The sequence below is a fragment of the Jaculus jaculus genome, chromosome X (genome assembly GCF_020740685.1).
Source record: "Jaculus jaculus isolate mJacJac1 chromosome X, mJacJac1.mat.Y.cur, whole genome shotgun sequence".
Classification (NCBI taxonomy): Eukaryota; Metazoa; Chordata; class Mammalia; order Rodentia; family Dipodidae; genus Jaculus; species Jaculus jaculus.
In genome coordinates this window covers 115017179-115042384 of record NC_059125.1, presented here as the reverse complement: position 1 = coordinate 115042384, position 25206 = coordinate 115017179, and the positions used below count along the sequence as shown (strand labels likewise).

At 40.4% G+C, this 25206-nt stretch overlaps 1 protein-coding gene across 1 annotated transcript; it reads left to right on the top strand.

Moving 5' to 3' along the window:
• The first annotated feature begins 2719 nt into the window (after nt 1–2719).
• On the top strand, nt 2720–24423 carry LOC101610412 (NFKB activating protein). Its single transcript, XM_004672597.2, has 9 exons — nt 2720–3214; nt 8031–8111; nt 10863–10933; nt 11094–11237; nt 12991–13054; nt 16172–16281; nt 16375–16450; nt 18690–18839; nt 24119–24423. Exons 1-9 carry the CDS (start codon nt 2835–2837, stop codon nt 24291–24293), a joined length of 1251 nt encoding a protein of 416 aa, XP_004672654.1. The 5' UTR covers nt 2720–2834; the 3' UTR covers nt 24294–24423.
• Nucleotides 24424–25206: the final 783 nt, after the last annotated feature.

Below are 25206 nucleotides of genomic sequence, written 5' to 3'. Positions count from 1 at the left end.
TAACCGCTAAGCCATCTCTCCAGCCAGCCCCATCTTACATTTTTTTAAACAATGTCTTGCAACATTTTCTAGGCTTGCCATGAACTACTGGGCTCAAGTGATCCTCCTGCTCAGCCTTCAGAGTAATTAGGATTACAGAACAGGCTACCATGCCAACTACCTAGGCAGTTTATTCTTTCTTTTTTTTTATTTTAAAGAGAGAGAGACAGAGACAGAGACAGAGACAGAATTGGTGCAGCAGGGCCTCAGCCACTGAAATCGAATTCCAGGCACTTGTGACACCTAGTGGGCATTTGCAACTTTGTGCCTACCTCACCTTTGTGTGTCTGGCTAATGTGGGATCTGGAGATTCAAACATGGGTCCTTAGGTTTTGCAGGCAAGCACCTTAACCACTAAGCCATCTCTCCAGCCCAGTTGTTTGTTTCTTTTCTCTCCCTTTCTTAGTGTATTTTTAAAATTCATGCCATGTTTAAAAAATATTTCTTATTTATTTGCAATCAGAGAGAGATAATAGAATTGGTGGACCAGGGCCACCAGCCACTGCAAATGAACTCCAAATGCATGCATCAGTTTGTGCATCTGGCTTTATGTGGATACTGGGGAATCAAATATGGGTCATTAGGTATCGCAGGCAAGCACCTCAGCTGGTGATTCATCTCTCTAGTTCCTTCTTGTGTTTTTTAAATTAACCTAATTTTTGAGAGAGATAAAGTGAGAGAGAGAATGGGCATGCCAGGGCTTTCAGCCACTATGAACAAACTCCAGGCACGTATGCCCTCTTGTGCGCATGTACATTATGCACTTGCGTCACTGTATCTGGCTTACATGTGACCTGGAGGTTCAAACATGTGTTCTTAGGCTTTGTAGACAAGTGCCTTAACTGCTAAGCCATTTCTCCAGACCCTCTCCTTGTGTTTTTTTTTTAAATTTTTTCCCTTTATTTTTATTTATTTATTTGAGAGCAACAGACAGAGAGAGAGAAAGAGACAGACAGATAGAGAGAGAGAGAATGGGTGCACCAGGGCCTCCAGCCCCTGCAAATGAACTCCAAACGCGTGTGCCCCCTTGTGCATCCAGCTAATGTGGGTGCTGGGGAATTGAGCCTCGAACCGGGGTCCTTAGGCTTCATAGACAAGCGCTTAACCACTAATCCATCTCTCCAGCCCCCTCCTTGTGTTTTTGAGATGGGGGTCATACTCTGTAACCCAGGCTGGCATTGAACTGATGGCAATCCTCCTGCCTCAACTTCCCAAGTGCTGTGGCTATATGTGTGAACCACCACATCCAATTCAGGTTTTCTTCTGAAAACCTTTTAAAGAAATTTTCCAAGACGGGTGTGGCGGCGCATGCCTTTAATCCCAGCACTTGGGAGGCAGAGGTGGGAGGATCACCGAGAGTTCGAGGCCACCCTGAGACTACATAGTTAATTCCAGGTCAGTCTGGACCAGAGTGAGACCCTGTAAGGAGCCATGCAGACGCCATTACAAGATGGCGCCGGTTTCTGGTTTCTTCTTGGTCACAGTAGAAGTAAATAAGCACAGTGCGCATGGTCACTTACGCAAGACCTGGTGTGGGCAGATGCTAATGAGGTATCCAGGGAGTAACCAATCACTGGCGGCCACATATCCTTTGGTAACCAATCATTAGTGGACATGCAGTCAAGAACCCTATATAGGGCTAGAGAGATGGCTTAGCGGTTAAGCGCCTGCCTGTGAAACCTAAGGACCCCGGTTCGAGGCTCGCTTCCCCAGGTCCCACGTTAGCCAGATGCACAAGGGGGCGCACGCGTCTGGAGTTCGTTTGCAGAGGCTGGAAGCCCTGGCGCACCCATTCTCTCTCTCTCTCCCTCCCTCTGTCTTTCTCTCTGCGTCTGTTGCTCTCAAATAATTTAAAAAAAAAAGAACTTTTTTTTAAAAAATTAAAATTATTTATAAATAAATAATTTAAAAAAAGAACTTTTTTTCTAAAAATTAAAATTATTTATAAATAAATAATTTTAAAAAAAGAACTTTTTTTCTAAAAATTAAAATTATTTATAAATAAATAATTTTAAAAAAAAGAACTTTTTTTTAAAAAATTAAAATTATTTATAAATAAATAATTTAAAAAAGAACTTTTTTTCTAAAAATTAAAATTATTTATAAATAAATAATTTTAAAAAAAGAACTTTTTTTTCTAAAAATTAAAATTATTTATAAATAAATAATTTTAAAAAAAAGAACTTTTTTTTTAAAAATTAAAATTATTTATTTATTTGAGAGCAACAGACACAGAGAGAAAGACAGAGGGAGGGAGGGAGAGAGAGAATGGGTGCGCCAGGGCTTCCAGCCTCTGCAAACGAACTCCAGACGCGTGCGCCCCCTTGTGCATCTGGCTAACGTGGGACCTGGGGAACCGAGCCTCGAACCAGGGTTCTTAGGCTTCACAGGCAAGCGCTTAACCGCTAAGCCATCTCTCCAGCCCTTTTTTTTTTTTTTTTTTTTTTTTTTTTAATTTTTTCTTCTTTCTTTCACGTATTTCTAGTTCCGGGTTGTGTAAGACTCGTCCTTCACACTGGTTGGACTTGAGAAAACTCACTAGGAACCGAATGAACGCATTGATCCTGTTTCTTGATCGGCTTATAATTACTGATACACAAATCCCTTCCCGTCAGCAGTAGAAGCCCTTAGGACTGGGGAAGGGATTTGCTGACGTACCCGGAACTGTCTCCAAGGCTTCTGCAGGTTTAAGAGATTGGCAGGCGGCGAGTTCTGGAAACCTAGGCAACTGAGACCCTCTCTGAGTAGCGTGGGAGCCCCCTTGTCCCGCCCCTTCTGGGGACACTGCTTCAACAATGGCCCCTGTGTCGGGCTCGCGTAGCCCTGAGGGGGAGGCCTCCGGGGGAAAACGTCGCAGTTCATCGAAGAGCCCTAAGCCCAGCAAATCTTCCCGCTCCCCACGGAGCCGACGCTCTCGCTCGCGTTCATGTTCCCGGTCCGGGGACCGAAATGGCTTCAGCCATCATCCAGGAGGCTTCAGCCAAGGATCGCGAAACCAGACCTACTGCTCCCGCTCTCGATCGCGCTCTCGAGAACGGCCCTCCGCGCCTCGGAGCACCCCGTTTACTTCTGCATCCTCGTCCGCCTATTATGGCGGCTACTCGCGCCCCTACGGGAGCGACAAGCCCTGGCCTAGCCTCCTGGACAAGGAGAGGGAAGAGAGTCTGCGGCAAAAGTGAGTGACGTCGCCCTCCTCCCTTTCCCTTGTCATCGCCCACCTGAGTCCTGTTTATCGTTCCTTCTGTTTCTTACTATTCGCGTTTTGCTCCTTCTGCCTTGCACCTTGTTTTCATTTTATTTCAATCCACTCTTTACCCTCCTGGGTTGTTAGAGGGCCTCAGCTCTATAGCATTTCCTTGCTTGTGTTATCATCCGCGAACCTGTGTTTTTATTTATTTAAACAACTCATGGAAAGGAGTAACTTTATTTTGTAGACCGCAGAATTAGCAGCGCCTACCACTTTGTCTGCATGCAGCAATGGTCTGTTACATGAAAGGACTTGTAAAGTGGTTTCAGTCTTCACCATGAAAATTCATGGTGGGATAAAGTCAGATCTCCTAGTGAATATTGGGATGGCAAAGTACATGGTTTAAGGAGAAAGGAAGAGACTGATTATTAAGTATTAAATTATGTGTTAGGCTCTGTGCTTAGCCATGCAACGTTTTATTTTTAATTTTTCATTTGCACATATGTATGAGTGTGCGCGTGCACCAAGGTCTCTTGGCACCACAATCTAACTCTGGGTGCTTTACATGGGTGCTGGGAAATTGAACCAGGGCCAGCAAGCTTTGGAAGCTACCTCCCTTAACCACTGAGCCATCTCTCCAGCCCCACAGTATGCGTTCAAAATGAGAAATGTTTGGGCCGGGCATCTGTCATAATTCCTTTTCTTCCAGCAGTGGGAAGTGATGAAATACTGTCTCAAAAAAAGGACAGGACAGGCTGGGCATGGTGGCGCACGCCTTTAATCCCAGCACTCTGGGAGGCAGAGGTAGGAGGATCGCTGTGAGTTCAAGGCCACCCTGAGACTACATAGTGAATTCCAGGTCAGCCTAAGCTAGCATGATACCCTATCTCAAAAAAATAAAAAGACAAAAAAGAACAGGCTTCAAAATCAGAATGCCTGAGCTTGAAGCCCTTATTTGCCATTTAATAGCAGAGTGGCCTTGGGTAAGTTAGTTAACCTCTCTTGAGTTTCATTTCATCATCATTAAAAAAGGAACGGGGGGGGGGGGGGAGAGATGGCTTAGCAGTTAAGCGCTTGCCTGTGAAGCCTGAGGACCCCGGTTCAAGGCTCGATTCCCCAGGACCCATGTTAGTCAGAAGCGCAAGGGGTCACAAGTGTCTCCTGACACACCCATTATCTCTCTCTATTTGCCTCTTTTTCTCTGTCTGTTGCTCTCAAATTTTAAAAGGGGTGGGGGATGGGGCTGGTGATGTAGTTCAGGTGTAGGGTGCTGGCATAGCAAACTTGAGGCCCTGAGTTTGATCCCCAGGACCTCAAAAAGGTGGGGATAAAATTAGTACCAAGTTCTGAATTTGGATAGAAGCCTACTTATCCAATTTAAATTGTTCAAAAAGATACAGAAGGTGCACATGCCCTTAATCCCAGCACTTGGGAGGCAGAGGTAGACTGCTTTGAGTTCAAGGCCAGCCTGAGATTACACCTTGAGTCAGCCTGTTTAAAAAAAAAAAGCTGGGCGTGGTGGTACACACCTTTAATCCCAGCACTTGGGAGGCAGAGGTAGGAGGATCACCATGAGTTTGAGGCCACCCTGAGACTACATAGTGAATTCCAGGTCAGCCTGGACCAGGGTGAAACCCTACCTTGAAAAACTAAAAAAAAAAAAGACTTCTTTTTATAATATATATCTTTTTTATTGACAACTTCTATACTTACAGACAATAAACCATGGTATTTCCCTCCCCTACCCTCCCCAAAAAGAAGGCTTCTTATTGGAGATTCTTCACCATGGGATGTTAGAACTACTTGGGTGATATTTGCATTTATATAGAAGATAAATAATTTACTTATATAGACCAAGTTGTGGCAAAAGTTATGAGAACAGGACTTTCTGTTCTTTATTAACTGGTAGGTATTCTTTCCTCTGCAGTTCCAGGTGCAGTTACAAATATGTCCTTTTTTAGATTATTTTGACCAAGTAAGAAACCTTGTAAATCTGACTCTTGTCATAGTTATACTACTTTTTCCCATGATTAAAGGAGAAAAAAAAAAAAAAAAGAATCAAGCTAGCTGGGTGTGGTGGTGCATGCCTTTAATCCCAGAATTTGGAAGGCAGAAGTAGGAAGATCGCCAGGAGTTTGAGGCCATCCTGAGCGTCCAAGTCAACCTGGGCTGGAGTGCAGCCCTACCTGAGAAAACTAAATATTTTATGAAGATTTTTTAAAATGTCATCACATGGGCTAGAGCAAGACACTACCTCGAAAAAAAAATGTACTCACAAGCAGGTAAACTGAAGGATTATATTTATGGATAACAGTAAATCTCAAAGGCTGGAGAGATGGCTTAGCTGTTAAGGCACTTGCCTGCGAAGCCTAAGAACACAAGTCTCCATGTCCCATGTAGCCAAAGGCAGTGTTGCAAGTGTGCAATGTTGCACATGTGCACAAGGGGGCACACACATCTGGAATTCATTCACAGTGGTTGAAAGGCTCTGGTGTGCCCATTCTCTCTCTATGCCTCTCTCTCTCTCAAAAATAAAATAATAGTAATAAAATAGGATTCGTGACATGAATGAAAAAAGATAGTGTCTTCCAAAGAATAGAGAACATACTCAGTTTCCAAAAAGGAATGAATAGGAAAAGAGAGGTAACAAACATTGTAGGCAGTGATTATAGTTTTTATCAAACAAATGTTTTCTTTCATTTTTAGAACCAAATTTTTTGGTACTTCTAATGCTTCATCTTTAGTTTCTTGATTAATCTGTAGATTTCAGAAAACTGAAGATTGACCAATCAAGAGACTTCTCTTAACTTTTTAAAAAATTTAAATATTTTTTCCAAGACTGGTGGTACACACCTTTAATCCCAGCACTAGGAAGCAGAGGTAGGAGGACCACTGTGAGTTCAAGGCCACCCTGAGACTACATAGTGAATTTTAGGTCACTCTGGGCTAGAGCGAGATCAAAAAAACATGTTTGTTTGCTTATTTGCAACCAGAGAGAGGAGAAGCAGTGCTATAGGACCTCTTGCCACTAAAAATGAACTCTGGGTGCATGCACCACTTGTGTGCATCTGTCTTTATGTGGATACTAATGAACTGAACACAGGCCAACAGGCTTTGCTAACAAGCACCTTTTACCACTGAGTCATCTTTCTAGCCCTCTCTTAACTTGTATAACCATTCATAAACAAATGAAGTTATTTCCAAATATAAAACTTTCTGTAACATTTTGCAGACAATTAAATGGACAATTAGAAGCTATGTCATGCATTTAGCAAAAGGGATGTCCTGGACATTAATTCTCCCAAGCTATCAAACTTAATTTTAAAAAAATGTTTATTTTTATTTATTTATTTGAGAGCAACAGACAGAGAAAGAGGCAGAGAGAGAGGAAGATAGAATGGGCACGCCAGGGCCTCTAGCCACTGCAAACAAACTCCAGATGCATGCGCCACCTTGTGCATCTGGCTTATGTGGGTCCTGGGGAATTGAGCCTCTAACCGGGGTCCTTAGGCTTCACAGGGAAGTGCTTAACCGCTAAGCCATCTCTCCAGCCCAAAACTTATTATTTTTATTTTTACATTTGTTACTTGAGAGAGAGAGGGGTCCAAATAGAGAGAATGGGCACACCAGGGCCTACAGCTGCTGCAAATGAACTCCAGATGCATGTGCCACCTTGTGCATCTGGCTTATGGGGGTCTTGGGGAAACAAACCTGGGTCCTTTGGCTTTGCAGGTAAGTACCTTAACGGCTAAGCTGTCTTTCCAGCCCCCCTTTTAAAATTTTATTGGCCACTCCATACATATAAACAATATACCATGAACATAATCCTCTCCCACTGCCCTCCCTTCCTTTTCCCCATCCTATATTTTCCCTCCATTGAATCCCTTCTCTCCAATAGTCTCTCCTATTTTGATATTATCGTTTTCCCCCCTCCTATTATGCAGGTCTTGTTTAAGGTAGTATTTGTCATTGTGAGGTCACAAATACCGTGGCTACTTTGTGTCTGAGAGGTAGTATTGCAAAGCACTTCTCCCCTTCCTTTGGCTCTTACTATTTTTGATTTTTGTTGTTGTTGTTGTTTCTGTTTTGGTTTTTTGAGATAGGATTTCACATTAGCCCAGGCTGGAATTCACTATGTAGTCTCAGGGTGGCCTTGAACTCACGGCGATCCTCCTACTTCTGCCTCCGGGAGTGCTGGGATTAAAGGCATATGCCACCACACCCAGCGGCTCTTACATTTTTTCTGCCACCTCTTCTACAGTGGTCACAGAACCTTGAGGATGTTATAGAGATGTCTCAGTGCTGAACACTCCACTTTCACAGCTCATTCAGCTATCATTTCTTATCCAACCACTGAGGTTTTCCACAATTTGTACCAGTTGATATTGTCAGAATATTAAATCCCAAGTAAAAAGTTTTTATTGACTTGAAATATATAGGGAAATCCAGTTGTGCCCTTGGCCCCAGGTACTTGGAAAGCTGAGAAAGGAACCCAGGAGTCAAGATCCGCCTGAACAACATAGTGAGATCCTGTCTCAAAGAAAAAAAAAATGTGATAGTAAAAATAGGTTTTAGCCAGGCATGGTGGCGCATGCCTTTAATCCCAGCACTCGGGAGGCAGAGGTAGGAGGATCTTCATGAATTCAAGGCCACCCTGAGACTACAGAGTTAATTCCAGGTCAGCCTGGACCAGAGTGAGACCCTACCTCGAAAAACCAAAAAAAAAAAAAAAAAAGGTTTTGATTCTTGTTGACTTTCATTAAATACTTAGGATTAAGTTTCAATTTATGCTTGGATCTTTTAGGAGATTAAGTGAGAGAGAAAGAATTGGAGAATTGGGAGCTCCTGAAGTATGGGGACTTTCTCCAAAGAATCCTGAACCAGAGTAAGTGGTTTAAAAATCATCTTTTTTGGCATGTATGTACGTGTGTATCATATATGTATGCATGTTTATGACACCAGAGGACAATCTCAGGTGTGCTGTATACTAGGGCTGAAGAGATGCCTCAGTGGTTAAAGGAATGCTATATACCTCTTTTTGAGAAAGGAACACTCATTGACCTAGAGTTAACTATGTAGGCGAGACGTAATGGCCAATAAGCACTGACATACATACATACATACATTCATACATACATACATACATAAGTATGTGTGTGTGTGTGTGTGTGTGTGTGTGTGTGTGTGTGTGTATGGGCTTACTATAGCCCAGATGACCTGGGATTCAATCTAGTTCAGGCTGGCCTCAACTCATGGTGATCCTCCTACTTCAGCTGGGATTAAATGCTTAAGTCACCACATGTGGCTTCTATTATGCTTTTTGTATGTGGGGGGATCCTGGGGATTAAATTCATATCATGTTTGGAAGGCAAATGCTTTATCCACTTAACTGTATCTTCACCCCCTAACTATCATTTCAAAAGTTTATAACCAGGCATGGTGGCACACACCTTTAATCCCAACACTCGGAAGGCAGTGGTAGGATGATTGCTGTGCGTTCAAGGCCAGCCTGAGACTTCATAGTGAATTCCATGTCCGCCTGGGCTAGAGTGAGACCCTACCTCAAAAAAAAATGTTATAACATGGGCTGGAGACATGGCTTAGCAATTAAGGTACTTGCATGTGACAATGTGCTTAAACAGGTTTTTTTTTGTGTGTGTCAGAGTGATAAAGCATTATTATGTAATACCTTTTTTTTTCAAGGTAGGGTATTGCTCTAGTCCAAGCTGACCTGGAATTCACAATGAAGTCTCAGGGTGGCCTCGAACTCATGGTGATCCTCCTATCTCTGCCTCCCAACTGCTGGGATTAAAGGCATGTACTACCACATGCAGCTGTAATACCTGTTTTTATAGATATCTTTAGAAAATGTGTTATAAGTGAGCTAGTTTACAGTGACAGAAAGCCCTGGTGCACCCATATACACTCTTTTTATCTGCTTCTTCTTCCCTATCTCTGTTTCAAATAAAAAATAAATATTATTTTTATTCATATATATATATATATATATATATATATATATATATATATATATATATATATGCATACATACATACACACACACACACACACACACACACACACATTTTTTGAGGTAGGGTCTCACTTCTGGCCCAGTCTGACCTGGCATTAGTCTCAGGGTGTCCTTGAACTCATTGATCCTCCTACCTCTGTCTCCCTAGTGCTGCTGGGATAAAAGGCATGTGTCACTATGCCTGGCTTTAAAAATATTTATTTTTAATTAAAGAGAAAAGGAGCCAGGCATGGTGGCATATGCCTTTAATCCCAGCACTCGGTAGACAAGGTAGGAGGATCATCATGAGTTTGAGGCCACCCTGAGACTACATAGTTAATTCCAGGCCAGCCTGGACCAGAGTAAGACCCTACCTCAAAAACCAAAAAAGAAAAGGGGGGATGGGGGGAAGACATTGGAAGAAATACTAAAAATAGGCAAATACCTTAACCACTAAACCATCCCTCCAGCTCAGGTTATATATACTCTTATACCTTCTCTCCCACCCCCATTCCACTGAGGACCCTCCTCAGTAGCATTATTGATATTCAGTGTGGGGTCATGAATGCAACCAGTTAGTCTCTGAATCTCTGTGGTAAAGGGTTGTTTGGTCTTTTCTCAAGTTTACCTTGTGGGTCTCTTCTTGAAATATGTCTTTCATGTTGCTTTGTTTGCATGATACTTTTGTAAACTTTAAAACATGAAAATGTAAGCTATTATGAAAGTGATAAATCCTTTGACTATACTCTTACAAAAGTATTCCAGTGGTTGCTTTCATTTGCATATGTGTGTGTGTATGTGTGTGTGTGCTATGTCTATGTGCATGGTCATGTGTGTGCAGGTATGGGTGCACATGTGTACATGCATGTGGGAGCTATAGATTTATGTTGGAGATCTTCCTCAACCATTCTCCACTTTATATCATGTGGCAAGATCTCTCACTTGAATCTAGAGCTCACTTGTTTGGCTAGTCGAGCTAGCCAACTTTCCCAAAGATTCCTTTCTCTGCCTTCTGTACCCTGGGATTACAGTTAGGTCCATGGCTAACCAGCATTTATGTGGGTGCTGGAAACTTGAACCCCAGTCCTCACACTTGTACAGCAAGCACTTTATCCACTGAGTCATCTTCCCTATCGCTCAGTGCGTACTTTCAGTGGTTCTTGAGTAATCAGTACAGTTACTGATTTTTTAATCTCTCTCTCTCTCTTTGTGTGTGTGTGTGTGTGTGTGTGTGTGTGTGTGTGTGTGTGTACAGGTGCACATATTGCATGCCTCATGTGGAGGTCAGAGGACAATTGCAGGTGTCAGACCTCACTTCCTACCTTGTTTTGAGGCAAGGTCTCTTGTTCATGCCTGAATTCACCAGGCTTGCTGGCCAATGAGCTTCTGGAGAATATCATGTCCATCACCCATTTTTACCATAGACATGCAGGGATTACAAGGGTGTATCTGGCTTTTTGTGAGTTCTGGGGACACAAAATTAAATCATTAGGCTCACATAGCAAGTGCTTTTATACATTGAGCTATCTCCCCTGCCCCACTGAAAAATTTTGAGTGCTTTAACATTCTGTAATCCATATTTTGTCACTTTTCTAATTCTTGCAAAATTTTTCTTAAATTTAGTTCTGATGAACACACACCAGTAGAGGATGAAGAGCCAAAGAAAAGTACTACTTCAGCATCTAGCTCAGAAGGTATTTTTAAATTACAGAACTTATTAAGTGAAGAGTTTAAAATAAGTGTATAAATAGTTGAACATTAGACTTTGCTTTTATTCAAATTGTCAATTATTTATCCAATATAATTTATGTACAGAAATACTTCTAGAAGTTTTTTTTTTTGTATTTACTACAGATGAAAAGAAGAAAAAGAAATCTAATCATTCAAAAGAAAGGTCTAAGAAAAAGCGAAAGAAAAAGTCCTCTAAAAGAAAACACAAGAAGTATTCTGAAGACAGTGACTCTGATTCTGATTCTGATTCTGACACAGACTCCAGTGGTAAGAAAGCCAACATCACTCTGCAAGCCCCAAGAGTGGTTTTACTTGAAACACTTTAGAAGGTTCTTAAAACAAGAATAACTTAGAGTTTCTGATCATTCTCTGACTTTGTGCCAGGCCCTCTGCTAAGTGTTTTATGCCCATTATTGCTGTTTAGTCCAACAATACCATCTTACTCATGAGGAAAGAGAAGCTTAGAGCAGGTGATCAGCACCATGCCTGAGGTCTCAGTTGGAATTAAAGCATGGGCAAACTGTTGATTTTGATTGTGCGGTCCTACTAGGCATGCAATACCAACCAACTCAGCAAGTTGGGTTGAAAGATGTATTTGTGCCAAAGCAAGCCAAACAGGGCTGCAGCAGCCCAATGGAAAGCTCTTTTGTGTAATTCTCCTGCCCTGTGGGCACATTTGTAAGGTTTATTTAAAGATATACCACTGGCTAGCTGCCAGATGATGCAAGGCACCCTATATGTAAGGTACTACATCACAAAAAACTGCCTTAAGTAGGGCATGGTAGCATATGCCTTTAATCCCAGCACTTGGGAGGCAGAGGTAGGTGGATCACCATAAGTTCTAGGCTACCCTGAGACTACACAGTGAATTCCAGGTCAGCCTGGGCTAGAGTGGGACCCTACCTCAAAAAACCAAAAAGGGGGCTGGAGAGATGGCTTAGCAGTTAAGTGCTTGCCTGTGAAGCCTAACGAGCCTGATTCGAGGCTCGATTCCCCAGGACCCACATTAGCCAAATGCACAAGGAGGTGCACGCATCTGGAGTTCGTTTGCAGTGGCTGGAGGCCCTGCGTGCCCATTCTCTCTCTCTCTCTGTCACTCTCAAATAAAAAAAATAAAAATAAACCAAAAAGGATAAAAAAGATGCCTTAATTTTTTTAAATATATTTATCCAGCTTTTAAAAAATATTTTGTTTACTTATTTAATTTGAGAGAGTGTGTGAAAGAGGCAGAGAGAGAATGGATACATTAGGGCTTCTAGCCACTCTGCAAACAAACTCCAGAGGCATGCACCACCTTGTGCATCTGGTTTATGTGGGTACTGGGGCATCAAGCCTGAGTCCATAGGCTTTGTAGGCAAGTGCCTTAACTGCTAAAATAACTCTCCTCCAGCCCTCCAGCTTTTTTTTCTTCTTCTCATTGTGAAACTTTTTCAGAAAATAAAGGGAATATCACTCAGGTTCAGCTTTTAAAAAATATTTCATTTATTTATTTATTTGAAATAGAATGGTTGTGCTGGGGCCTCTGACCCCACTGCAAATGAACACCAGACACATGTGCCACGTGTGCATCTGGCTTTATGTGGACACTGGGGAATCCTTTGGCTTTGAAAGCAAGTCCCTTAACCACTAAACCATCTATCCAGCCCTCATGTTCAACTTTTGCTAGCATTTTGATATTTGTGTTTAAAATGTAAGGTGCTGAGATAGTCAAATTATAAATGTCATCTCTCTTTGCTAATTATTCAGTATACATCTCCTTGAAAAAGGACATTGTTTTCTACTTGACTGATACTATAAGCTCACTGAATAAATTAATAGTGCTTACCTATATCCTCTAACACCTAATTTACCTTTAATTTCTCTGTCTCCTATACCTAGTACATTTTCTGACAAGTTGCAATAAATATTAGAATGAATTAAGTTCTCCATAATAACAAATGAGGTAGCAGTAGAATACTTTCTCAAAAGTATTAGGGGTTGGATTTTAAAATTGTTTTAAATTATGTGCTTTAATTTGCAGATGAAGATACAAAAAAGAGAGCAAAGAAAACTAAGAAAAAGGAAAAGAAGAAGAAACGAAGATCGTCAGTTTTTTCTTTTCTTTTTATTAAAAAAAAACAAAACACACACACATTAAATTGTGGGCTAGAAAGATCGCCTATTGGGCAAACTTCTTTCCATCTATGCATGAGGACTTGAGTTCAGATCCCTAGTACCCATGTAAAAATTCCATTATATTGGCACAAATTTGTTATCCTAGTACTGGGGAGGCAGTGACAGGAAAGTCCTTGGAGCTTGCTAGCCAGCTAGTTTAGCTATGTCAGTGAGGTTTAGCAAGATACCCTATCTCAAGAAGTAAGGTAGTATGATGAAGAGATGGCTTAGCAGTTAAGGCTTTTGCCTGTGAAGCCTAAGGACCCAGGTTTGATTCTCCAGGTCCCACGTAAGCCAGATGCACAATACTGGCACATGCATCTGGAGTTCATTTGCAGTGGCTAGGGGTCCTGGCATGCCCATTCTCTTTCTCCCTCCCTCTGTCTCTAATAAATAAATAAAAATAAAATCTTGGGCTGGAGAGATGGCTTAGCGGTTAAGCGCTTGCCTGTGAAGCCTAAGGACCTTGGTTCAAGGCTCAATTCCCCAGGACCCATGTTAGCCAGATGCACAAGGGGGCGCACGCGTCTGGAGTTCGTTTGCAGAGGCTGGAAGCCTTGGCGCGCCCATTCTCTCTCTCTCTCTGCCTCTTTCTCTGTCACTCTCAAGTAAATAAATAAAAACAAAAAAAATTTAAAAAATAAATAAAATCTTAAAAAGAATAAGATAGTGAGTGACTAAAAAGATGCCTAGTATCACTGGCCTCCACATGCATGTGCACAGTGTGTGTGTGTGTGTGTGTGTCCTTGTGCGCACATGCGCCCACACACACACCAAAAAGAAAAGTTAAAATGTGTAGAAGATTACTTAAAATAGTAATAATCCCCATATCCCCATCACCCAATGTGAACAATTATCAAATCATGGGTATTCTCTGCCACTTCCTGATTATGTTGGATTTAATTAGAGATAATCATTCCATCCTAAACAGTTTAGCACTTTTCTCTCAGACATAGGTATTCTTTATAAAAAAAAAAAAAAGAAAGAAACACCTTTTTTTTTTTTTCAAGGTATGGTCTTAGGGTCTCGCTCTAGCACAGGCTGACTTTGAACTTACTGTGTAGTTTCAGGCTGGCCATGAACACACAGTGATCCTTCTACCTCTGTCTCCTAAGTGCTGGGATTAAAGGCGTGGGCCACCATACCTGACTACAAAACAAACAAAAAAATTATCATGCTTAAGTATTTAATAATGACTTGATTTTCTGCAGTTTTTCTACAATTCGTTCTGATCAGAATCCAAATAATGTCTATAAATTACAGTTGTTCTTCCACCTTCTGCACTTCTGACGGATTGACAGATGTAGAGGATTGGCAAGGTTCAGGTTGGAATTTTGGCCAGGAATACTTCATAGGTGGTATTGTATATTTCTGTCAGGAAGCAACCAATATCTAGTTATCTGTTTTTGCCATATTAACAGTCATTAGTTGTCATTGTCTAGATCTGTTTTGTCACAAGGGATTACAGTGGGTATTGGTTTAATTTGGACTTTCTTCATTAATTAGGTAGAATAATGTTGTGAGAAGCATTTGCATTTATCAACTATTTAAATACCCCATAGTACAGTTTGTATAGGAAAGACGTCTTAGGAGTTTTCAAATTAGTAAATAAGTTTAAATATATTTGCCTATTTTAATCTGTTGCACTAAAATTACTCATGCCCAAATTGGTAAGAACTTGGTTTTTGTTGTTTTGGTTTGATTGTTTAAGACAGGATCTCATGTAGCTGGTCTTTAGCACTCTGTCGTTGAAGCTGATCTTGAACTCCTGATCCTCTTCTAGGATTATAGGTATACAGTACCACACCTGACTGAGAGCTGGTTCTTAGGCTGCTTCCTTTTTGTTATATTTATACATGGAACTGTATTTCAATGTTTCTTTAGTGAATTATTTTAATTTACAAATAATTTTATGTCTCTATTGTCTTTAAAATATATATATATTTTTTTTTTTCTATTGACAACTTCTATACTTACAGACAACAAATCATGGTATTTCCCTTTCCCCTCCCCCACTTTTCCCGTCATAACTCTGTTCTCCATCATATCCCCTCCCTCTCTCCATTAATCTCTCTTTTAATTTGATGTCATCTTCTTTTCCTCTGTTATGAGGGTCTTGTGTGGGTATTGCTAGGCCCTGTGAGGTCTTGGATATCAAGGCCAAATTCTGTGCAGATAGTTGTATGTAAGGAGTGGTACCCTTCCTTTGGCTCTTACATTCTCTTCGCCACAGACCCTAAGCCTTGGAGAGTATGAGATGTTTCAGTGCTGGACACTCCTCTGTCCCTTCTTCTCAGCACTATGTTGCTTTTTGGGTGATCCCAGTGGTCATCGCCACCTGAAAACAGAAGCTTCTCTAACCAGAAGTGAGAGTAGCATTAATATATGAGTATGAACATTAAGTGTAGTACTTTCAGGGCAATTTGGTGAGAGTTATATATACATTTATCCGGACAAGAGCATGCTTTATATCCCTAAGGCTCATGACCTCCCCTGCCATATACTTTTGATTAGGTTTTCAGTACCAGGTATATATTCCCTCCCATAGAGTGGACCTTTAGTCCAATTAGAGAGTAGTTGGTTTTCCCCAGAGCAGACATGCCACTATTGTACTCATTTAGTCATTGGGCCTGTCTAGCCAAACTTCAGGTTCAGTGTCCACTGTTTTCACTGCTGATGACTTCTGTCTCCTATAAGACTGCACACAGTGCAGCTTTTTCCAGCTTTCAGTTAGCTGGGCTACAGGGAGAAGGATTTTTTTAGTGAGTTTTTAGGAGTTAAATATGTTTGGGTAACTATGAGTTTTTTCATGAGATTTTTTTTTTAAATAGAATTCTTTGGAATTTCAAAGGGTAAAGTGGGGGGGAGGGAGGGAATTACCATGGGATATTTTTTATAATCATGGAAAATGTTAATAAAAATTAAAAAAATAGAATTCTCTAGCAAGTTTAAATAGCTAGGAATTAATATTATTTGCCTTGGAAAGTTAAGATGTCCTTTAGCAGGGGACCATTTGATGAATTTGTATCAAATTTTAATCCCTATAGGAAGAAATATAAAAAAAAGAAGTCTAAGAAGAACAGAAAAGAATCCAGTGATTCAAGCTCTAAAGAATCCCAAGAAGAATTTCTAGAGAATCCCTGGAAGGATCGATCAAGTAGGTTCTTTCAATTGACTAATTAAACACATAAATCATTAAAGTAAGAGAGTAGTCAAACTATGAATGTATTTTTGAATATCTTTCATGCAGAGGCTGAAGAACCTTCAGATATAATTGGCCCAGAGGCTCCAAAAACACTTGCCTCCCAGGATGATAAGCCTTTGAAGTAAGTTATAATGTGTTTTTTCAGTGCTGAATATTGACCCCCAGGACCATGCACATACTAGGCAAAGTGTCATACTACTGAGCTATATATTGTCAACCCAGTAGCAGTGTATTTATAATATCTAGATGAGTACAATATGTCAAGGCTGCAATCCCAGCACTTGGGATACTGAGGCAGTATCAAGAGTTCAAGGTCATCCTCATCTACATCATGAGTCTGAGGTGAGCTACATGTGACACTGTCCCATAAACAAAACAAGGGCTGGAGAGATGATTCAGTGGTTAAGGCACTTGCCTGCAAAGCCTAATGACCAGGGTTCAGTTCCCCAATACCGATGTAAAGCCACATGCACAATGTGGCATATGCATCTGGAATTCCTTTGTAGTGGCTGGAGGCCCTAATGCACCCATTCATACTCTCTGTCTTTCCCTCCCTCTCTACTTTCTCTCTCTGCTTGCAAATAAATAAATTTAAAACAAAAATCCTTAACTTTAAAATGTTTTTGCAAAGGAAGCAACAAATGTTGGTTCCCAGTGTTTCGCTTCAAGTACTTGTGATTTCTTTCTTCCTTTCTTTTTCTTTTTCTTTTTTTTTTTTTTTTTTGGTTTGGTTTGGTTTTTCGAGGTGAGGTAGGGTCTCACTGTAGCCCAGCCTGACCTGGAATTCACTATGTAGTCTCATGATAGCCTTGAACTCACAGCAATCTTTCTACCTCTGCCTACCAAGTGCTGATATTAAAGGCGTGAGCCACCATACCTGCCTCGTACTTGTGATTTCTACCCTTTTTTTAATCCTCAGAGCATTTTTCTATTTTTTATGCTATGTATTTTATATTAAGAAAAAAAAGGAAAACAACAATGTTTCATGTAGCCCATGCTGGCCTTATACTCCTGATCGCCTGCCTCTACCTCATGAGTGCTGGGATTACAGGTGTGTCCAACCACTCATGTTTTTTTTTTTTTGGTTTTTCAAGGTAGTGTCTCACTCTAGGTTAGTCTGACCTGGAATTCACTATGTAGTTTCAGGGTGGCCTCGAATTCACGGTGATCCTCCTACCTCTGCCTCCCGAGTGCTGGGATTAAAGGCGTGCGCCACCCTGCCCGGCTCTATTTTTTTTTATTTTTTATTTTTCCAGGTAGGGTCTCACTCTAGCCAAAGCTGACCTGGAATTCAATATGGAGTCTCAGGGTGGCCTCAACCTCACAGCGATCCTCCTAAGTCCTCCAAGTGCTGGGATTAAAGGCATGTGCCACCATGCCCGGCTCACTCCTGTTTTTGAAATGTATAAAGTACAGCTTTATCCTCATTAATATGTAAATCCCATAGGGACAGAGGTCATTTTGGTACTTTAAGCTTTATGTGTAATAGGTATGTAAGAAACCTTCACTGAACTGCTTTTAAAGTCTTGTTGGATCAAAAGTAATAGATAATTTTTATTGCATAGCAGTATTATTAGTTACAAGTTCAAAAATATATTGACAATATTTCACTGAATTTTTTTTTTTATGGAGGGGGTTCAAGGTAGGGTCTTCTTCTAGCCCAGGTTGACCTGGAATTCACTAAGTAATCTCAGGGTGGCCTCAAACTCATGACGATTCCTGTACCTCTGCCTCACAAGTGCTGGGATTAAAGGCGTGTGCCACCATGCCTGGCTTCTTTGAAGTTTTCTTTTTTTTTTTTTTGAGAGAGAGAGAGAGAGAGAGAGAGAAGCAAATAGACATAGAAAGAGTGAGAGAATGTGTGCCAGGGCCTCCAGCCACTGCAAATGAACTCCAAACTCCAGATACATGCGCCACATTGTGCATCTGGCTTACATGGGTCCTGGGGAATTGAACCGTGGTCCTTTGACTTTGCAGGCAAGCACCTTAACCACTAAGCCATTTCTCCAGCCCTGAATTTTTTTTAAAGGAATGTGCTAGAAGCAGAAGCAATAATGGCAATACCTATAAGGATTAATTAACCCAAAATTTGAAGTTGTGACTCTATACTGGCTAACATTACTTCTTTAGTTCTTCCAAGTTATTTCTGAATTTCTGGGTTAGTAATACAGGTCACAGTGCAATGTTCACATAGTAGAGTTAAATCACATTAGGTACACTACTACTTAATACTGTTATTCCTACCACTAAAAAAAAAAAAAAAAAAAAAAAGTGCTTTTTTTTTTTTTCTCTTTAGACATTGAACTTTACATGTTGAAATGTTTTAATGAACCTTTCCTGAATTCTAAATTACTTTGTAGCTATGGCCATGCTCTGTTACCTGGTGAAGGTGCAGCTATGGCTGAATATGTAAAAGCTGGAAAGCGTATTCCACGAAGAGGTGAAATTGGCTTGACAAGTGAAGAAATTGCATCATTTGAATGTTCGGGTTATGTAATGAGTGGTAGCAGGTATGTCCTTGGCATTGAGCTCAATTTCCATGACTAGACCTTTTCCTTCTTTCTTGCTACTAGAATTATATCTTGGTGATTTATTTTCTTTACGTGACTATTCACAAACAGAAAGCTTAATATTGCTTAAATGTGGTTTTATTGGAATAAACATACTTAGATAAAATTCTAAGTAAGTAGAAACCTTAGTCTCAAGATCATCTATATCTCTAAATTCAAAGAATCTGTATCAGTAGTTCTCAATTACTTTCCTAGCTCATATTTTGGTACAGATATTTCATTCACCAGAGGATGGATATATTTTTATGTATATACATAAAAAGGTTTCCTGTTAAGTTCAGCTATGTGTATCATAGACCTATGAGGAATATGGCTTTTTTCTAGATAGGGAAGTATTTTTGCAAGGTAATGCTTCTTGAGTATTCCCAGGGGACAGGAATTTCTCTGAATGAATGTCAGGAGAGGATAATGAAAACTGTCAAGTTCATCATGGGGAAATATAGTTAGGATAGAGGAAGAAAGTACCTAAAGGAACAGGAGAGTAAGGGAAACAGTACTAAAACTAAATTTTAGATTCTGTACAACTACAAACTTCTTATTAAAGTAGACAACTATTTTTTGTTTTTGTTTTTCAAGGTAGGGTTTCGCTCTAGCCCAGGCTGACCTGGAATTCACTATGGAGTCTCAGGGTGGCCTTGAACTCACAGAGATCCTCCACCTCTGCTTCCGGAGTGCTGGGATTAAAGGCATGTGCCACCATACCCGGCTAGATAACTATTTTAAAATGGCACTAGAAGCAAATAATTGCTGAACCCCTGAAGCACCTGTAGAATCTTGGAATTCTGAGGACCAGTATTTGAAATACCATTTTGAGGATAAGCACAGGAAGATAAGGAATTAGCACTAGAGGCATACCAGTTGTAAAAGAGAATGCAACACTGCTGTGATTATTATGATTGCTTACATACAAGGTTCCAAAGCATCTTTAGATGACATAAATATAGAAGGATTTTAACAGATAATTGTATATAGAGTTAATAGACAAAAATCAGTTGTGTTTTTATATAACAGATAATGAGAAAATGTAATTAAGCTGAACATGTTGGCACATGCCTTTAATCCCAGCACTCAGGAGGCAGAAGTAGGAGAATCTGCCATGAGTTCAAGGCCACCCTAAGACTACATAGTGAATTCCAGGTCATGGTGGCCTAGAGTGAGACAGTACCTTGAAAAAACAAAAAGAAAAGAAAATGGAATTAAATGAAAATAAACCATGTACAATAGTGTCAGGATGTGAAGGATTTAGGAGTCTTTTTTTCCTCAATTTTTATTAATATTTTCCATGATTATAAAAAGCATCCCATGGTAATACCCCCCCCACTTTCCCCTTTGAAATTCCATTCTCCATCATATCCCCTCCCCATCCCAATCAGTCTCTCTTTTATTTTGATGTCATGGTCTTCTCCTTCTCTTATGATGGTCTTGTGTAGGTAGCGTCAGGCACTGTGAGGTCATGGATATCCAGGCCATTTTATGTCTGGAGGGAGCACGTTGTACAGAGTCCTACCCTTCCTTTGGCTCTTACATTCTTTCCACCACCTCTTCCACATTAGACCCTGAGCTTTGGAAGGTGCGATCGAGATGTTACTCAGTACTCCAGTCACTACTTTCCAGCACTACGATGCCTTCTGAGTCATCCCAAAGTCACTGCCATCTGAATAGAGAAGATTCTCTACCCAAAGTGAGAGTAGCGTTAATATAAGGGTATAAATATTAAGAGAAGTGCTTACTGGGCAGTTTGATAAGCATAGTATATATATTTAGCCAGATAGCAGCAGACATGCCACTATTGCACCCGTTGGCTCTTTTGGACTAGCTGGCCAATTATAAGGCTTGCAGTGTTCACTGTTGAGTATCTTCACTGGTGGTATCTCTTTCTCCCATTGAACTACATGAAGAATGGCTTCTTCCAGCTTTCTGTCAGCTGGTTTACATGGAGGAGGTTATCTGCTCAGTTCCAGCAGGATTTCTCAGTGGCCTTGCAGCCCAAGTATGTGGAGTCTTCAGCAATAGGGTCTTACCATCTATTCCTGGTGGGAAACCAAGGGCCTCAGCAATGGCCTATAATGTTTTGGGGGCATCAAGGACCTCCCTGGCCAACAACTCACTGAAGGTATCCCATCCCTGACACTGAAAATTTTGTAACAACGATCTATGGCTCCAGAGTGTTCCATTGTCAGAAACTGGAGGATTCCATATGATTTATTTGCATCCTCTTAGATTTTGATTAGCCCTCCCTCCACCTTTCCTTTACTCAGTCTCTTCTCCTGACCTCACTTTGGGCCTTTTCACCCCCTTTAATCTATTCTTCTACTTACATATATACAATACCAATGTATTAAGTACCCACCTCCCTTCCTTTCTCTTCCCTTTATGTCTCCTTTTTAACTTATTGGCCTCTGCTACTGAGTTTTTTCCTTCTCACACAGAAGCCCAATCATCTGTAGCTAGGATCCACATATGAGGGTGAACATGCGACGCTTAGCTTTCTGGGCCTGGGTTACCTCACTTAGTATAATCCTTTCCAGATCCATCCATTTTCCTGCAAATTTCATAACTTCATTTTTCTGTACCACTGAGTAGAACTCCATTGTGTGTAAATGTGCCACATCTTCATTATTCACTCATCAGTTGAGGGACATCTAGGCTGGTTCCATTTCCTAGCTATTGTGAATAGAGCGGCAATGAACATGGTTGAGCAAGTAACTCTAAGGTAGTGAGAAGAGTCTTTAGGAGTGGTATAGCTGGGTCATAAGGTGGATCTATTTTTAGCTGTCTCAGGTACCTCCACACTGATTTCCACAATGGCTGGATCAGATTGGATTCCCTCCAACAGTGTAGAAGGGTTCTTTTTCCACATCCTTGCCAGCATTTATGGTCATTTGTTTTCATGATGGTAGCCAGTCTGACAGGAGTAAGGTTAGTCTGTCTGTCCCTGATGACTAGGGATATAGAACATTAGATGCTTATATGCCATCTGTATTTCTTCTTTTGAGAAAACTCTACTTAGTTCTATAGCCCATTTTTTAATTGGGAGTTTGATTTATTATTTAATTTTTAGTGTTCTTTGTATATCCTAGATATTAATCTTCTATCAGATGTATAGCTGGCAAAGGTTTTCTCCCATTCTGTAGGTTGCCTCTTTGAAGACAGATATCTTTTAGATCTTAGACTTAAAAAAAAATGTTTTCTAAAGAAAGAAATGTATGATCCATAAAGTAACAGTAATAAGCTTACCTAGGTTAAAAGTAAGAAGTTTTGTTTATCAAAAGGCACCTTAAGGACTGGAGAAGTGGCTTAGTGATTAAGCCTGTTGCCTGCAAAGTCAAAGGACTTTTTTTTTTTTTTTTGATTCCCCAGTATCCATGCAAGCCAGATGCACTTGGAAGAACATGTGTCTGGAGTTCATTTGCAGTGGCTAGAGGCTTTGGCATACCCATTCTCTTTCTCTATCTGCCCACCCCTCAAGTGAATAAAATATTAAGAAAAGTACACTATAAAATAAGGAAATTCCAATCTGAGATTCTTAGAATATACACAATTGATTTAAAAAAAAGTACTAGCAAATTGTGAAACAGACTTGCCACTGTTGCACCAGCTGGCACAGTTAGCCTGGCTGGCCACTCTCAGGGCTTTCAGGGTCTACTGCTGTTTAATACCATTGATGACTTTTCTCTCCCAAAGGGCTGTATGGAAGATAGTTCTTTCTAGCTTTCTGATAGCTATTCAACAGGAAGTGGGCATCCAGCTCAGCTCCAGCTTGATTTCTCAGTGATCTGCTGCCCAAGCATGTGGAGTCATCAGCAATAGGATTTTAGCATCTAGTTCTGGTGGGCAATCAAGAACCTTGGCAATGGTCTGTATTATTTGGGGGCATCAAAGACCACTCACTGGAAGGTATCCCATCCCTGGCATTGAATTTTTTCTTGTAACAATCTATGGCATCTGGGTGGATCATTATTCAAAGATATAGGTTTCCATATGGCTTATTCATAACAGCCTAAATTTTGGTTAACCCTCCTACCTTTCAATCCCTTCCACTGACCCCACTTAAGCCATTTTACCCCCATAGTCTGTACCTCTACTTACATATTTACAGCACCATTCCCTTAATACCTCTCCTCTTCTCCCTCCTTCATATCCCCTTTCTAACCTCCGGGCCTCTACTACTGACTTTTACTACAACTCACATACAAATCTAAACATTTGTAGCTAGGATCTATATATGAGGGAGAGCATGCAGCATTTGACTTTCTGGGCCTGGGTTCCCTCACTTATTATAATCCTTTCCAGATCCATCCATTTCCCTACAAATTTCATTTTTCTTTACAGCTGAATAGAACTCCATTTTATAATAATACTACATCTTTATTATCCATTTATTATTTGAAGGACATCTAGGTTGGTTCCATTTCCTAGCTAATGTGAATAGAGCAGCAGTAAACATTTGATGAGCAAGTAGCTCTAAGACAGTGAGTAGAGTCCTGAGGATATATGTCAAGGAGTTAGATGGGTCATATAGTAACTCTTCTTAGCTGCCTCAGGAACTTTCATGCCAATTTCCACAATGTCTGTACCGGTTTACATTCCTACCAACAGTGTAGAAGGGTTCCTCTTTTTCCATATCCTTGCCAGCATTTATTATCGTTTGTTTTCTTGATGCTAACCATTCTGACAGGAGTTGGATAGAATCTCAAAGTAGTTTTAATATGCATTTCACTGGTGGCTAAAGATGTAGAACATGTTTGTAAATGTTTATAGGCCATCTGCATTTCTTCTTTTGAGAACTCTCTGTTCAGTTCCATAGCACCATTTTTTGATTAGGGTGTTTAATCTCTTATTTAGTTTTTTGAGCGTGTATATCCTGGATGTTAATTCTCTGTCAGATGTATATCTGGCAAATATTTTCTCCTATTCTATAGGTTGCCTGTTCTAAAGAAGTTTAATATTACTCATTTTTGGTTGTTTTATTGAAAATAAGTAAGGCAGACTTACTCTTTCATACTTGAACTTAATAGTAGTATTCTCTGTTGACAGCACATGAAATGTCATTATTTGAGTACTAGAAATGAATCAAAGAACATCAACAGATAGATCACATGATCTTTTGATAATTTAACCCATTTCTAATTACTGTGTCACCTTTTAAATGAGGACATACTATGAAATAATTACTGAGAAATATGCTATAATTAATCCACAAATGACATTGTCTCCAGGCATCGCCGAATGGAGGCTGTGCGACTACGAAAAGAGAACCAGATCTATAGTGCAGATGAGAAGAGAGCCCTCGCATCCTTTAACCAAGAAGAGAGACGAAAGAGAGAGAACAAGATTCTGGCCAGCTTTCGAGAGATGGTATACAGAAAGACCAAAGGGAAGGATGACAAATGAGGACTTTCAGACTTTTCAGCAGACATTTTTAAAAACAAAAAAGAACCTGGTGTGGTGGCGCACACCTTTAATTCCAGCACTCTGGAGGCAGAGGTAGGAGGATCGCTGTGAGTTTGAGGCCACCCTGAGACTACAGAGTGAATTCCAGGTCAGCCTGGGATAGAGAAAGACCCTACCTCAAAAAAACCAAAAAAAAAAAAAAAAAAAAAAAAGCCGGACGTGGTGGCGCATGCCTTTAATCCCTGCACTCAGGAAGCAGAGGTAGGAGGATCTCTGTGAGTTCCAGGCCGCCCTGAGACTCCATAGTGAAAAGAAATCCTGTGTTTCAGACATGCACACATAAAGGATGTTTGTTTTAATACATTGTCTCATGTAGCCTAGGCTGGCCTAGGACTCCCTGTCGGGAGGATGGATTTGAACTCCTGATCTTCCTCCACCTGGCAAGAGATGATATTACAGCTGTATTTTGCAACACCTAACCAAAAACTTTATTACACTCTGAGAAAACTTTGCAGTATTACTGTGCCTTCTATTTTTATTCTTTTAGCTCTTCCATAAAAGAATGCTTATTGCTATAACTGGTAAATTATTTGGGTTATTTAGATTGAGCATAACTTCCTGATTTTAAAAATTATGAATGTAATCCTGTATTAGGGGAGGTGGCATGGACAGAAAGTGTCAGCAAGATGAGAAATTAAATCTCACATCAAAATTGGGTGCAACTACTATTGGCTGTATGTAGTGCCCACCCCACCTCAACTGAACTTGGAAATTATCATTTCTATGTATTGAGTGTGGGATAATTAGGTTTGCTAGCAACTACATAGTTGGTTCCTTTTTTTAACAAAATGATGTTGCTATAAAAAGCAAATATGAAGCCGGGCGTGGTGGTGCACGCCTTTAATCCCAGCAC

Bases quoted from the DNA above. Each gene is read 5' to 3' on its own strand.
- LOC101610412 (XM_004672597.2), top strand. From the start codon at position 2,835: ATGGCCCCTGTGTCGGGCTCGCGTAGCCCTGAGGGGGAGGCCTCCGGG. The intron at 10,934-11,093 runs GTATTTTTAAAT...TATTTACTACAG, and splicing joins TTCAGCATCTAGCTCAGAAG to ATGAAAAGAAGAAAAAGAAA. The intron at 11,238-12,990 runs GTAAGAAAGCCA...TTTAATTTGCAG, and splicing joins TTCTGACACAGACTCCAGTG to ATGAAGATACAAAAAAGAGA.